At 41.7% G+C, this 14,013-nt stretch overlaps 2 protein-coding genes across 2 annotated transcripts in view; one reads left to right on the forward strand and one right to left on the reverse strand.

Moving 5' to 3' along the window:
• LOC139392524 (cyclin-dependent kinase 17) overlaps window positions 1–2,484 on the reverse strand; it is a 42,586-nt gene extending 40,102 nt beyond the window's left edge. Inside the window, exon 1 of the mRNA XM_071140571.1 lies at window positions 2,132–2,484. The gene's annotated coding sequence lies outside the window, so the exon portion shown is untranslated. The remainder of the gene's footprint in view (window positions 1–2,131) is intronic.
• Window positions 2,485–4,848: 2,364 nt separating this feature from the next.
• On the forward strand, window positions 4,849–11,177 carry LOC139392626 (phytanoyl-CoA dioxygenase, peroxisomal-like). The gene is made up of 9 exons (XM_071140736.1): window positions 4,849–5,043; window positions 5,462–5,514; window positions 6,838–6,948; window positions 7,368–7,536; window positions 7,972–8,053; window positions 8,416–8,597; window positions 8,682–8,831; window positions 9,039–9,170; window positions 9,280–11,177. Exons 1-9 carry the CDS (start codon window positions 4,927–4,929, stop codon window positions 9,331–9,333), a joined length of 1,050 nt encoding a protein of 349 aa, XP_070996837.1. The 5' UTR covers window positions 4,849–4,926; the 3' UTR covers window positions 9,334–11,177.
• Window positions 11,178–14,013: the final 2,836 nt, after the last annotated feature.

Here is a 14,013-nt window from a genome sequence, read left to right on the forward strand (position 1 = left end):
CTTTTTCCATCACTGCTGGACCATCTCCTCTCGTCTCTTCTCCCTCAGACTTGGTCTGCTGATTTGCATGTGAAGGCAGACAGATAGACATATGGATTGAACATTTGTCGGACAGACAGGGAGACACTGTGGGTATAGTAGGCAGAGGGTCCCGTGAAAAGAAGACTCACAGAGGAACCTTCCCAAAGACAGGGAGAGAGAGGATGGTACCGCCTTAGAGTCTGCTGTCAAAGGAGGAGAGAGGGGAGTTGACACACACACACACACAGAGAGAGAGAGACAAGGGAGAGACAAAAAGAGAGACATTTTAAAAAACAGAGCGAAAGAGAGAGGGGGCTGGCAAAAGACTGTACAGCACGATATTCTTAGCAACTGCCATGAATATTCGACATGATCATATCTAATCAGACCTGAGAGGATGAGTGTGAGCCCTTTTAGTCATGACAGAGGAACTTCATGGAGCACCAGTACACCATCACTTCTGAATATAATCTGATTCTGTCTCTGTTATCCTTCCATGCACTTCACCTTCCAGCACTGAGACTGATCAATATCACGGCTATCTTGGCATGCTGTTATCAGCAGGGTTACACTGTAGCACTCTAGAGAGAGAGTTGGGACAGAAAAATGAGGGTTTGGGTCAGTATAATTAGCCTGTCCTGAGGGATTGGTTTCACACAGTTAGAACAACCTGCCTACATACCCCTGATCTGGGTCATTCTACCTGCAGGGAACTGCTAGGTCTAACCTGAGTGCATGTACACACATACCTCTGGCCAAGAACTAACTGACAACTACTAAGATTTGACACACATAGACACACCTATGATGGATGAAAAAGCACTCGCTGGACACATGCAGTACTGGGGGGGTAGATGGAGGGGAGGGTGCATGTTTCAGCCCAGGGACATGTTGGCTCCAGAAGCACAGTTAAGGGATGTTCCAGATAGACATGTATGCTACACCACCACTGGAAAAACACCACAGGGGTCAGAGGTCAAACGACACTGCTCCAATGAGACAAGCACCGGAGGACGAGTGTCATCATAATCACACACACACCTCTCAAAGTGTGGGTCTGCCGATAGGATAGGAAAGAGGGACATTTGGACAGAATATGTTACCTCAATTCTTCTCTATGTTGGCCTCTACCAACTACACTAACAAGGTATGATATTAAATGGGGGATGTATCCTATGCCAGTCTGCTTGCCTAGTATCTTTGTGGCATGGTTTCAGAGAGAAATTTGACTCTGAACTGATCCATTTCCACCATGATATTGTTTCCTTGAGAGGCAGTCACAGCCAATGGGTGCTACACTGAGATTATACTGTGCCAGGTATTACTGTGGTCTAAGGAACCAATTCCTCATCATCACTATTACACACTTACAGTTACCCTAGTTCAGACATCTATACGCTGTGAATTGTAGCTTATTGGCCTAACAACCTTACATTCATTGCTAACATTGTACACAGTAGCCAATCAGTTTCATAGATGCACATTTGACAAACTTACAATGTGCGACACCTGTTATGGACCGCAAGGCCTATAATACATTTTTATTTTAACGGTTCAGATAGGCTACAGCAAAACATAAAATTGGCAAAAAACAAACGAAGCCAGTGTAACACTGAAAGTATTCTTTGCGTATAAAATGTGATGACATGCATCTAACTGTCATGGGTCAAGGCATTGACTATTTACACAAGTTATACTATACTCAGCACTTTCAATATAACCTACTGTATGTAACGTTACAAGCTTCAGCTTTTCCTGGGTTACAGCCTAAAAGGTGTTGACAACATGGTGTTGAAAATCAAATGGTGCGTAGCCTATAGGCTGAAAGCAAATAGACAACAATGGTATTGCCCATTGTAACCACTCACTAAGGTATATAAGCAACACATATAATTGTGTTAATACAACTCGTATTAGTAGGTGTCCTGTAGCTAGTCCTATTTTGACAAGCGAGCAAAATAGTTGGTCAACTCAACCAGACCCTTGTGGCGACGCAACATTGCCCACTGGCAACATTGTTTCTAGTCCTTTCAAAGCGACATTGTTGTAGCCATTCTGATGGATAGTGTGCTTGTAAGCCTACATGAAGCCACAACATTTGGCTACTTACCAGAAACGATGTACTTTGTTTCGATCTGACTTCCACACCTCGATAGGCGCTTCCTCGGAGGCCGGATGCCTGTTTTTCCACCCACCCGTAAAAAACTGTTCGTCTACGTCTTGCTTTTCTCTTGCTCACATTATTCCGTACAGAATGTTCTCACATGAACACCGTCTTCAAAATTCAAATGATAAACATTACAGACCATATTCCGAAAGCTCACTTCTATGACGAGCAGGGAGTTTATGGGGAGTGAGAACGGATTGTGTCTGTGGATGAACCGGTAGGGGTGCAAGCTTTGGCTGCCCGCATTCTGACGCCTCCGCCTATGCTGCTGCTGACATGGAGAGAGAGGGGAGAAAGAAACTGAATGCGATTGGTGGCCGCCTCCCAGCAGCACCAATATGGCCCTTCCTTCATTCAATGAGCAGTTTTGTAGCGCCTCCTGCAGAAGGCCTACGACCTAGATAAATCATAGCCTACATTCCCTGATAACTAGGCCTATTAATCAGTGGTGCAAATTACTTACTAAAAATACTTTTAAGTATTACTTAAGTCGTTTTTTGGGGGTATCTGTACTTTACTTTACTATTTATATTTTTGGCAACTTTTACTTCACTACATTCCTAAAGAAAATAATGCACTTTTTACTCCATATATTTTCCCTGATACCCAAATCTATTCGTTATATTTTGAATGCTTAGCATGACAGTCAAATTGTCTGTTTTCACGCACATATCAAGAGAACATCCCTGGTCATCCTTATTGCCTCATCTGGTGGACTCACTAAACACACATGCTTCCTTTGTACATTATGTCTGAGTGTTGGTGTGCCCTTGGCTATCCATAAATTCAAAATACAAGAAAATTGTGCCGTCTGGTTTGCTTAAGATACGTCATTTGAAATTATTTATACTTTTACTTTTGAGACTTAAAAAAACATTACTCGATCTACTTAGGCTAAGGGAATTAATTCTCATTTTGAGTCTGTGTCTGTTTATCTCTATCTCCTAATAGTTAATTCAGTTATTAGGCTATATCTGTTGATCTCTGTCCCCTAATAGTTTATTCAGTTATTAGGCTATATCTGTTGATCTCTGTCCCCTAATAGTTTATTCAGTTATAAGGCTATATCTGTTGATCTCTGTCCCCTAATAGTTAATTCAGTTATTAGGCTATATCTGTTGATTTCTGTCCCCTAATAGTTTATTCAGTTATAAGGCTATATCTGTTGATCTCTGTCCCCTAATAGTTTATTCAGTTATTAGGCTATATCTGTTGATTTCTGTCCCCTAATAGTTAATTCAGTTATTAGGCTATATCTGTTGATCTCTGTCCCCTAATAGTTTATTTAGTTATAAGGCTATATCTGTTGATCTCTGTCCCCTAATAGTTTATTCAGTTATAAGGCTATATCTGTTGATTTCTGTCCCCTAATAGTTTATTCAGTTATTAGGCTATATCTGTTGATTTCTGTCCCCTAATAGTTTATTCAGTTATTAGGCTATATCTGTTGATTTCTGTCCCCTAATAGTTTATTCAGTTATAAGGCTATATCTGTTGATCTCTGTCCCCTAATAGTTTATTCAGTTATAAGGCTATATCTGTTGATTTCTGTCCCCTAATAGTTTATTCAGTTATTAGGCTATATCTGTTGATTTCTGTCCCCTAATAGTTTATTCAGTTATAAGGCTATATCTGTTGATCTCTGTCCCCTAATAGTTTATTCAGTTATAAGGCTATATCTGTTGATTTCTGTCCCCTAATAGTTTATTTAGTTATTAGGCTATATCTGTTGATCTCTGTCCCCTAATAGTTTATTCAGTTATAAGGCTATATCTGTTGATTTCTGTCCCCTAATAGTTTATTCAGTTATAAGGCTATATCTGTTGATTTCTGTCCCCTAATAGTTTATTCAGTTATAAGGCTATATCTGTTGATTTCTGTCCCCTAATAGTTTATTCAGTTATTAGGCTATATCTGTTGATCTCTGTCCCCTAATAGTTTATTCAGTTATAAGGCTATATCTGTTGATTTCTGTCCCCTAATAGTTTATTCAGTTATAAGGCTATATCTGTTGATTTCTGTCCCCTAATAGTTTATTCAGTTATAAGGCTATATCTGTTGATCTCTGTCCCCTAATAGTTTATTCAGTTATAAGGCTATATCTGTTGCATGTTTTGTACATTTGTCACAAAGATGCTCTGTTTTATTTTATTCTCTCATGTCTTGTGGGCTTATGTGGATGGTTGCCATCTGACGGGATTGAGGAGTGGTATTTATTGTTTTGTGTCTAAATATTTGTTTGCTTGTTTGTTGTTGTTGTTGTTCACTATGACTGAAATGAGCTCTGAGGTCAGGTTGAAATGAGGGAAAGCTTCCATTCAATTAATAGTGTGTGTGTGTGTGTGTGTGTGTGTGTGTGTGTGTGTGTGTGTGCGTGCGTGCGTGCGTGCGTGTGTGTGTGTGTGTGTGTGTGTGGTTTTACCATCCTTGTGGGGACCAAAAGGGTTAGGGTTACAATTAGGGTTAGCATTAGGGTTATGGGTTAGGTTTAGGGGATTTGCGGGTTAAGGTAAGGGTTATGGTTATGGGTTAGGTTTAGGGTGACTGTTAGGTGTAAGGGAAAATAGAATATTGAATGGGACCAAATTGTTTTTACCCCACAAGAATAGTAAAACAAAAGTGCATGTGTGTGCGTGTGCGCGCGCGCGTGTGTCAATGTCACTCTCGCTTGTGGACTTCGACCTAGTTGGAGAGTATGACAGCAGCAGCATACTGTAGCTCTACATAACAGTGGGCATATGACTGTCTGCGCATCGAAGGGAATACAGAATAAAACATATTCTTGCAAAATGTCTCGAGCGGCAGACAGACTGAAAGTGGTCGTGAATCATCTAGATCGACCATCTTCTTTTGTTGTATCCTTTTCAAGTGTTTTACTGTAAATGTCGTGTGTTTCTCCATGGCTGCGCGGTGCTGGGATTTCTGACCGACTTTCAGGGACTGCGCGTCGGTACAGCTTCGCAGGACAGGCCGGGGCATGAGTAAATTATCCGGCCTTTTCAGAGCGAACTGAACATTGGGAGTGGAACTATAACATTGCAAAATGTATTTATTTTCTGTAAATGTGTTTATTTATCCATATAAGACTACACTATATTATAGGCTATGTATGCGTAAACGGCGCGCGTGTAACTATTAGGCTATAGGTATTCACAATTTAATTTACTCTTATAATTAACGGTATGACATATTTTGCATAAATGTGTAATAGCTACAAATAACTATTTTGTTATAAGAGATCATTCATGTATGGCCTTAATTCATTGCATAAAGCAAGCATCTACCTCTGGCCAAAACGTTACCTACTATCAACCACAAGCACTGAGGTAAGTGACACATCAATCTCCTATTTGGGCTGTTTTTGACTATGTCAATGGCCTTATATCAGGACAGTCTAAAAGTACAGGTACTGACCCTTGCCCTACTTACTGTGCACATTACACAATGCTGAGATCCTCTCAGTAGTTCATTCAACTTTGAGTTACCGTCACTCTGTATCTAAACACATTGTAACATATGCACAGAGTCTAATAAGTGTTTATCACACTGTCAGGCACAGAGTCTAATAAGTGTTTATCACACTGTCAGGCACAGAGTCTAATAAGTGTTTATCACACTATCAGGCACAGAGTCTAATAAGTGTTTATCACACTGTCAGGCACAGAGTCTAATAAATGTTTATCACACTGTCAGGCACAGAGTCTAATAAGTGTTTATCACACTGTCAGGCACAGAGTCTAATAAGTGTTTATCACACTATCAGGCACAGAGTCTAATATGTGTTTATCACACTGTCAGGCACAGAGTCTAATAAGTGTTTATCACACTGTCAGGCACAGAGTCTAATAAATGTTTATCACACTGTCAAGCACAGAGTCTAATAAGTGTTTATCACACTGTCAGGCACAGAGTCTAATAAGCGTTTATCACACTCAGGCACAGAGTCTAATAAGTGTTTATCACACTGTCAGGCACAGAGTCTAATAAGTGTTTATCACACTGTCAGGCACAGAGTCTAATAAGTGTTTATCACACTGTCAGGCACAGAGTCTAATAAGTGTTTATCACACTGTCAGGCACAGAGTCTAATAAATGTTTATCACACTGTCAGGCACAGAGTCTAATAAGTGTTTATCACACTGTCAGGCACAGAGTCTAATAAGTGTTTATCACACTATCAGGCACAGAGTCTAATATGTGTTTATCACACTGTCAGGCACAGAGTCTAATAAGTGTTTATCACACTGTCAGGCACAGAGTCTAATAAATGTTTATCACACTGTCAAGCACAGAGTCTAATAAGTGTTTATCACACTGTCAGGCACAGAGTCTAATAAGCGTTTATCACACTCAGGCACAGAGTCTAATAAGTGTTTATCACACTGTCAGGCACAGAGTCTAATAAGTGTTTATCACACTGTCAGGCACAGAGTCTAATAAGTGTTTATCACACTGTCAGGCACAGAGTCTAATAAGTGTTTATCACACTGTCAGGCACAGAGTCTAATAAGTGTTTATCACACTGTCAGGCACAGAGTCTAATAAGCGTTTATCACACTCAGGCACAGAGTCTAATAAGTGTTTATCACACTGTCAGGCACAGAGTCTAATAAGCATTTATCACACTGTTATTCACTTGCTGTATCCAGGTATTCCTTTGACAATGATCTGCTGAGCACTGAGCAGAGAATCTCCTATGAGGAGGATGGGTTCCTCCTTATCAAGGGCCTGGTGTCTGGGGAGGACATTGACAGATTCAGGTAAGAACACAACACCATGAGCGAGACAACAGAAAGGTCTCAGATGTTACTGAAAGGATAACACTAGATAAACAAAAAACGGGCGTCTAACGTAAGAATGTGCCACGATGAAAGTACAAAAGAGACCACAGAAGAGTAGAATGCCTGAAGATCACTTGACTTGACTGTCTCCACCAGCGCTTCAATATGTCCCCTGTCTTTGACCCCACATGCAGCATGGTTCACCAGTAGAATGCCAGAACACTGCTCCTCTGTACCAGAGACACATGGCTTTAACAGCTGGGATTAATTAGTGATGCTACACTGAACAAGGACTGTTTGTGTGTGTGTGTGTGTGTGTGTGTGTGTGTGTGTGTGTGTGTGTGTGTGTGTGTGTGTGTGTGTGTGTGTGTGTGTGTGTGTGTGTGTGTGTGTGGCAGGGTGGCATTTGAGCGGATATGCCGTCGGGAGGTGCAGGTCCCGGGACTGGTGGTGATGAGGGACGTGTCCATCGCCAAGTCAGAGTTCGTCCCTAACCAGAAGGCCATCTCCAAGCTGCAGGACTTCCAGGAAGAGCCTGAGTTATTCCGCTACTGTAGCCTGCCTCAGGTACACACACTGCATGGACACACAAACACGGACCCACGCAGGTGGACTGCATCAAGATCTCATAGTTTCCCATCGAAATTCGACGTCTTTTTTTGCTAGAGCGTTGGGAACTGCCGTAACGCAGTGGTCTGGGCAGAGCGCTTTGTCTCCGAGCATCACGAGTTCCTGCCAGGCAATCGTTTTTATTTCATTTTTTGGTGAGCGCTTAGGAAGGCATAGATATCCACGTTCTCAGGACCTTTTCAAATGTCCGAAATCAAAGTCTATTTCTAGTGATCAGGCTGACACGGACGCATTCATGCACACACACACGCACACACTCTCACGCGCACACATAAGCTCAGAACACACACGTTCTTCTTACAGTCTTTCTTTCCTTTTTCTCTTATTTTTTTCCACATCTAGTTTTTATTATTTCACATGTCTTTGTCTCAGATCCTGAATTATGTGGAGTGTTTCACTGGTCCCAACATCATGGCCATGCACACCATGCTGATCAACAAGCCCCCAGACACAGGTACAGAACAGTGTGACCCATATCTAACCTCTAACCCCTGACCCTCAACGTCTAACACTGACCCTTATCCAAAAAGACACACATAGACACACCTTCTAGAAAAGGGATGGGAAATTCCAGTCCTCGAGGGCCCGACTGGTGTCACAGTTCTGCCCCAGCTAACACACCTGACTCCAATCACCTAATCATGATCTTCAGTTTAGAATGCATTTTGATGAATCAGCTGTGTTTGCTAGGGATGGAGAAAGTGTGACACCAATCAGGGCCTCGAGGACTGGAGTTGCCCACCCCTGTTCTAGAGAGTGAAAACAGAGAGCCTGTCCATGTAATGTATGTTTATTTGTGTGTGTGATCTATCTCAGGTAATAAGACATCTCGCCACCCCATGCACCAGGACCTGCATTATTTTCCATTCCGTCCGGCGGACCGTATTGTCTGTTCCTGGACCGCCATGGAGAAGATTCACCGCCAGAACGGCTGTCTGGTGGTCCTTCCTGGTTCTCACCACGGCACCCTCAAAGAACACGACTACCCAGAGTGGGAGGTGAAACACACACACCTGCATCCTCAACAAGCACGACTACCCCCACTAGATCTTGTGACATCACTTCCCTTTTCTTTTCCTCAGGGTGGGGTCAATAAGATGTACCACGGTGTCCGTGACCACGACCCCAATCATCCCAGGGTGCACCTGGAGATGGAGAAAGGAGACACAGTGTTCTTCCACCCTCTATTGATCCATGGATCTGGAATGAACCAGACGCAGGGCTTCCGCAAGGTATCACACTCAACACTGAAAAACACTCTGGAAGCCATAGATACCTAACCATTCTAGGATCCCGAAATCATGGAAGTGTGTGTGTGTGTGTGTGTGTGTGTGTGTGTGTGTGTGTGTGTGTGTGTGTGTGTGTGTGTGTGTGTGTGTGTGTGTGTGTGTGTGTGTGTGTGTGTGTGTGTGTGTGTGTGTGTGTGTGTGTGTGTGTAGGCCATCTCCTGCCACTATGCCAGTGCTGACTGCTATTACATTGACGTGAGGGGAACCACCCAGGAGAACATAGGCCAGGAGGTGAAAGAGATCGCAGCAAGGAAATACGCTGTTAATGACGTCACATTTGAGGTACATCACATCTCTGCAGGAGTGATACAGTATACATCAAACACATTGTTAATAAACTGTGGGTAACAGTGTGTTGTGTGTAACACTGTCTGTTTTGTGTGTGGTATAGGATACCTGGGCTGTAAGGGGCCGTCTGGTGCAAGGGGATAGGACCAATCTGTGAGAGAGCCCGCCCACCACAGTGTGACGGTCACTCACCACTAACAACCTGCCAATCAAAGGAGATTGAAAAAGTTGGCTAATCCACCAGCCAATAAACTGAGACTCATTGACGGGAGTAATTTATTCGTTGAGTGAGTGTCCAAGAGTCCAGTCAGGGCTGTTTGCCGGGTTTGTTTAACATATTTGATTTGATTCTATTTGGATCTCTTTTAGTCCCCATTTGGACTAATCTTCCAAGAGTCCTTAAACATTCAAATATAATTTATAATACAAACACATTTCACATATAACACACTATTACAAACATACATAATATACTAACATAATGACCCAAGAAATACTCAATCTAAAAAATATTGATTCTTCATCTACTATAGTCCCACAACATTTCTATGTATTATATTTAAATCATTTTAAAATAATGTTTAAATGTATATATTGAAAGGTTTCTGGTTTGCTCAGTTAATTTATAAAATTTCTTTATTGCTCTAAATCGAAATTATATTTTGTGGTTGACAATCTATTCCTAGTATTTACTGAATGTGTGTCTCTTACCAACTGAATACCGTTGTGAATAGAACTTGGCCATTTTAAATGATGTATATTATGAAATAACATGTTTAAGCAATAACATGCTTAAAAATAAGCAGGTTTTTTTCAATTATCTTGTCGATTGATGACCAACCAAGAACATTGCGCATGACTACAACAGAAGAACCATATCTCCACCTTAAAACAATTCTTGCTGCTTTGTTCTGTGCAATCTGCAGCCTCCTAACTTCCCTTGATGATGCTTTTCCCCAGACCACAGAACAGTAGTTCACCTGACTCTCAGTTAATGCTTGTGTTTTTTGCTGAATAATTTTCCCTGGTAAATATTTAGCTATCCTTCTGATTATGCATGCTGTTTTAATATATTTTTTTACATAGATTAGTTATTTGAGACGACCATGATAAGCAGTTGTCTAGCTGCACTCCCAGTAGTTTGGTTTCTGCCACTTCTTCAATTTGTACTCCTCCCATACTTAATTGTACCCCATGCTGTTTTGGCCTTTTCCTAGTGGAACAGACCAGCATAACTTTGGTTTTCTTGGTGTTTAAAACAAGTTTTTTTGGGCAAACCCACTCCCTGATATTCCCCAAATCTCCTTGTAAAGCTTGCTGCATAAACTGTAGTATCATCTGCAAATATAGTAGCTTGAGTTTCAGCTAAGGCATAGGGAAGGTCGTTGGTATATATTAAATAAAGAAGTGGCCCAAGGCAGCAGCCCTGCGGTATTCCACAGTTTAACACATGAGGGGAAGACAATGAACCATTGATATAGGTGGACTGTTTCCTGTCAGTTAGATATGACTGTATATTATATATAATATATATATATTAAACTAAAGGGATGTTTATTGCACAGTTAAGCATTGATTGAAGTGATCATCTTCTGCCTGACAATAAAGCACTTACTGTGTGGTGGACTGGAGTGAGAGGAGCAGAGGTAGAATGTGTGTGAGAGAGAGAGAGAGCGTGATAGACTAGGAGAAAGAGAGTGTGTATGAGAGGTGAGTGGATGAAGGTGAATAGGAGGCTATTTCTGTCAGGAATATGGGTGTGTTTTAGTACACTTTGGAAACCAGGTACTCAGGGTGTCGCTTTATAGACCAGTCCACCATGAAATACCAGTAACCTTGATGCCTTAATATAACAGAATCCTAGGTGTATTTGACATCACCGCCTTAACAATCAAATCTATGCTGCTTTTAAAGAGTTTGTAATGAGTACTTTGTAAATTAGTTTGTGATTTCCTTTCATTATTGTCGATGTAACTGACAATAAACGGGACTCAGAATCAAGTGCTTTATTCTCTTTATCATCTGTTCCTTGGAGTTCTAGTGAGGATGGTGAGATTCTAATGAGGAGGGTGAGATTCTAATGAGGAGGGTGAGATACTCTCTTGGTTTCCTCACTCCTTTGTGCCACATCCCAGACACACACACACACACACACAAACACCACCTCGGAGACCATTCTTGATCCCCTAAATCTGACGTGTTTACCCTAAACCTTCCCCCTCAACCCAATATGCTTCCCAGACACACTTCCAGCCAGCTCCTCCCCCCAGCCCCAGTCCTCATGAATATTCAGCAGCTAAAGCTCTGTGAAATCTCCATCACCGTGGAGACACGTACAATCCCAGTGTCCCGCCTTGTTCCAGATCCAGATATAGTGTTGGGGGGAGGTATAGTTCTTAGAATGGTGTGGGGGAGGGGGGATCAGAGATAGGGGGATGAGATAATAAGGACAATTTAAAGACAGAGAAAGAGCATTACAATTAAGATGAATAGTGTCCACCTCCAATTTCCATATACAGCACCAGTCTGGATACCTGGCAAGTGATATGTAAATCCTATGTGTGAAGGAAGGAGAGTTCCTGTGTGTGAGGAAGTGTTTGCCCTGTGTTTTCAAATGGAGGCTGAGATGTTTCCTGACTTGGGCTGATGCCTCTCCTGTGGAAACAAAGAAAACACCTGAGGACTGCGCGCGCGTGTGTGTCATGGAAAGGAGAACAACCATTCCATTCAGAGTAAAGCCCTTAAGTCTACCAGTTAATCAGACATACACTATACATGAAATCCTACCAACCCTACACATGTAATTCAGTGTCAAAATCGAGACCCACAAACCTGATACTCATGATCACACACGCACACGCACACACACCGGTCTCTTAGCCACTCATTCACTCAGAAAAACAAAAGCCAAGGACAGACTCCTCTGCTCAGTTTCCTACTTCAGTCTCAACATAGCCTTCTCTTCTTGATTTTTCCAAAACATAGACACCTGCATGTGTTAATGTAAATGCATAAACAATCCTCAAGGTGGCGTCCTCGGGTTACTGCATTATAGTAAACTGCATGATGTCTTTTGCAGTATTTGTGGAGGTGGTCTGGCTGTTTGTCATAATTGTGGCTACACAGATACTGAAGGCAGATTCCTTTTAGAGGAAAGAAGAAAAAAGCTGAACTTCACCTTGAAGCTTGAATGTGAAACAGTAAACGTTATTCAGCTCTCAGGGCCCTCAGATCCTCAAAAGGATACAGCTGCACCATTGAGAGCATCTTGACTGGCTGCATCACCACTTGCCCATATGGAAAATATATAGAATCATTTAACGAGATTCTTATATGTTCTAGTCAGTAATACACAATCAAGACTCATAGAATATTCTTGTAATATCTGACTTACAGTGGGGCAAAAAAGTATTTAGTCAGCCACCAATTGTGCAAGTTCTCCCGCTTAAAAATATGAGAGAGGCCTGTAATTTTCATCATAGGTACACTTCAACTATGACAGACAAAATGAGAAAAAAAATCCAGAAAATCACATTGTAGGATTTTTAATGAATTTATTTGCAAATGATGGTGGAAAATAAGTATTTATATAATAATAAGTATAACAACAAGCTTTTCTTTAAAATGATGTAAAATACTTCTATGTTTGAGGAATTTTAATGATGAGATTTCTGTTGTTTTGAATTTGGCGCCCTGCACTTTCACTGGCTGTTGTCATATCGAGAAGAAGTTTTAAGGTGCCACCAACCTCCTGTGGAGGGGATAGCACATTGTTTGTAACTTATGGGAGCTGTGCCCATCGGGGCAATGAACAGTACTGAGATTATCCATACCAGAGAGGTGAATGGGCTCTGCTGCTTTGCATATGCCCAGGCCTGGCAAGGCTTGCATGCATCAACACAAAACACAGACACCTGCTTCTCCTCAGGGGGATAACATATGCATCCACACACACAATACAACAGAGGGACACACACAGCAAGTTAACACACAGACAAACACATTTTAATCCCCATCTCCTTATTAAGGAGTATCCTGGTCTACAAGTCTTCCAAGCAGCGAAAACATCAGAGTTGAAAACGCGAAACACACACTACATCTTCACGCGTACAAACTGACGGATACAAAAGCATCTTTGACATCTCCAGCGAGACCCTGGTCACTGATTGGACAGTGATGAAAGAACTGTCCTCATTGGCCTGAACTGACCTCAGATCAGTAACCCGGAGCAGACCACACACACTGTCCTCCTCCACTCCCTGTGCTGTGTGTGGTTCTTACACGGTCATTTAGATCAGTGACACCCTTATGATTTGGGAGGTGTAATGAAAGTCAATCTCTCCCTCCCTGATGCGCAGGTCAAATGGAAGGCACTGCAGGAGCTGAGACAGGAATGTGTGGACCAATTAACCATTCTAGTGCAGAGAGAGACAAGAGGAAATGAGAGAGAGAAAAGAGAAGAAACCTGAGGAGGATAATGGAAAGGTGTTAACTTGGTCATTGGGTTACAGTAAGACGCGTGAGCAGGTCTGCAGCCACGACGACAGAGAGACAGAGAGATTTGTAACCTGTTTGCCACAAGAAAAGGGCAACCAGTAAAAACAACTAATATTTATCTTCCCTTTTGTACTTTAACTATTTCCACATCATTATAACACAGCACATGGCCACAATATGACATGTGAAATGTTTCTATCCCTTAGAAAATTGTGATTGTAATGTTTATTGTTAATTTTTTGTTTATTTCACTTGCTCTGGCAATGTAAATATATGTTTCCCATGCCAATAGGGAGAGATAGTGAACCCAACCAGTAAGTCTAGTACCTGAGAAAGTTTC

This window comes from Oncorhynchus clarkii, chromosome 33 (genome assembly GCF_045791955.1).
Source record: "Oncorhynchus clarkii lewisi isolate Uvic-CL-2024 chromosome 33, UVic_Ocla_1.0, whole genome shotgun sequence".
In the NCBI taxonomy this organism is placed as follows: Eukaryota; Metazoa; Chordata; class Actinopteri; order Salmoniformes; family Salmonidae; genus Oncorhynchus; species Oncorhynchus clarkii.

What these genes read in the sequence shown, in the direction of transcription:
- LOC139392626 (XM_071140736.1), top strand. Translation starts at nt 4,927, where the DNA reads ATGACTGTCTGCGCATCGAAGGGAATACAGAATAAAACATATTCTTGC. An exon ending in CAACAAGCCCCCAGACACAG is followed by an intron (nt 8,054 to 8,415) that starts GTACAGAACAGT and finishes GATCTATCTCAG; the next exon opens with GTAATAAGACATCTCGCCAC. An exon ending in AGACGCAGGGCTTCCGCAAG is followed by an intron (nt 8,832 to 9,038) that starts GTATCACACTCA and finishes GTGTGTGTGTAG; the next exon opens with GCCATCTCCTGCCACTATGC.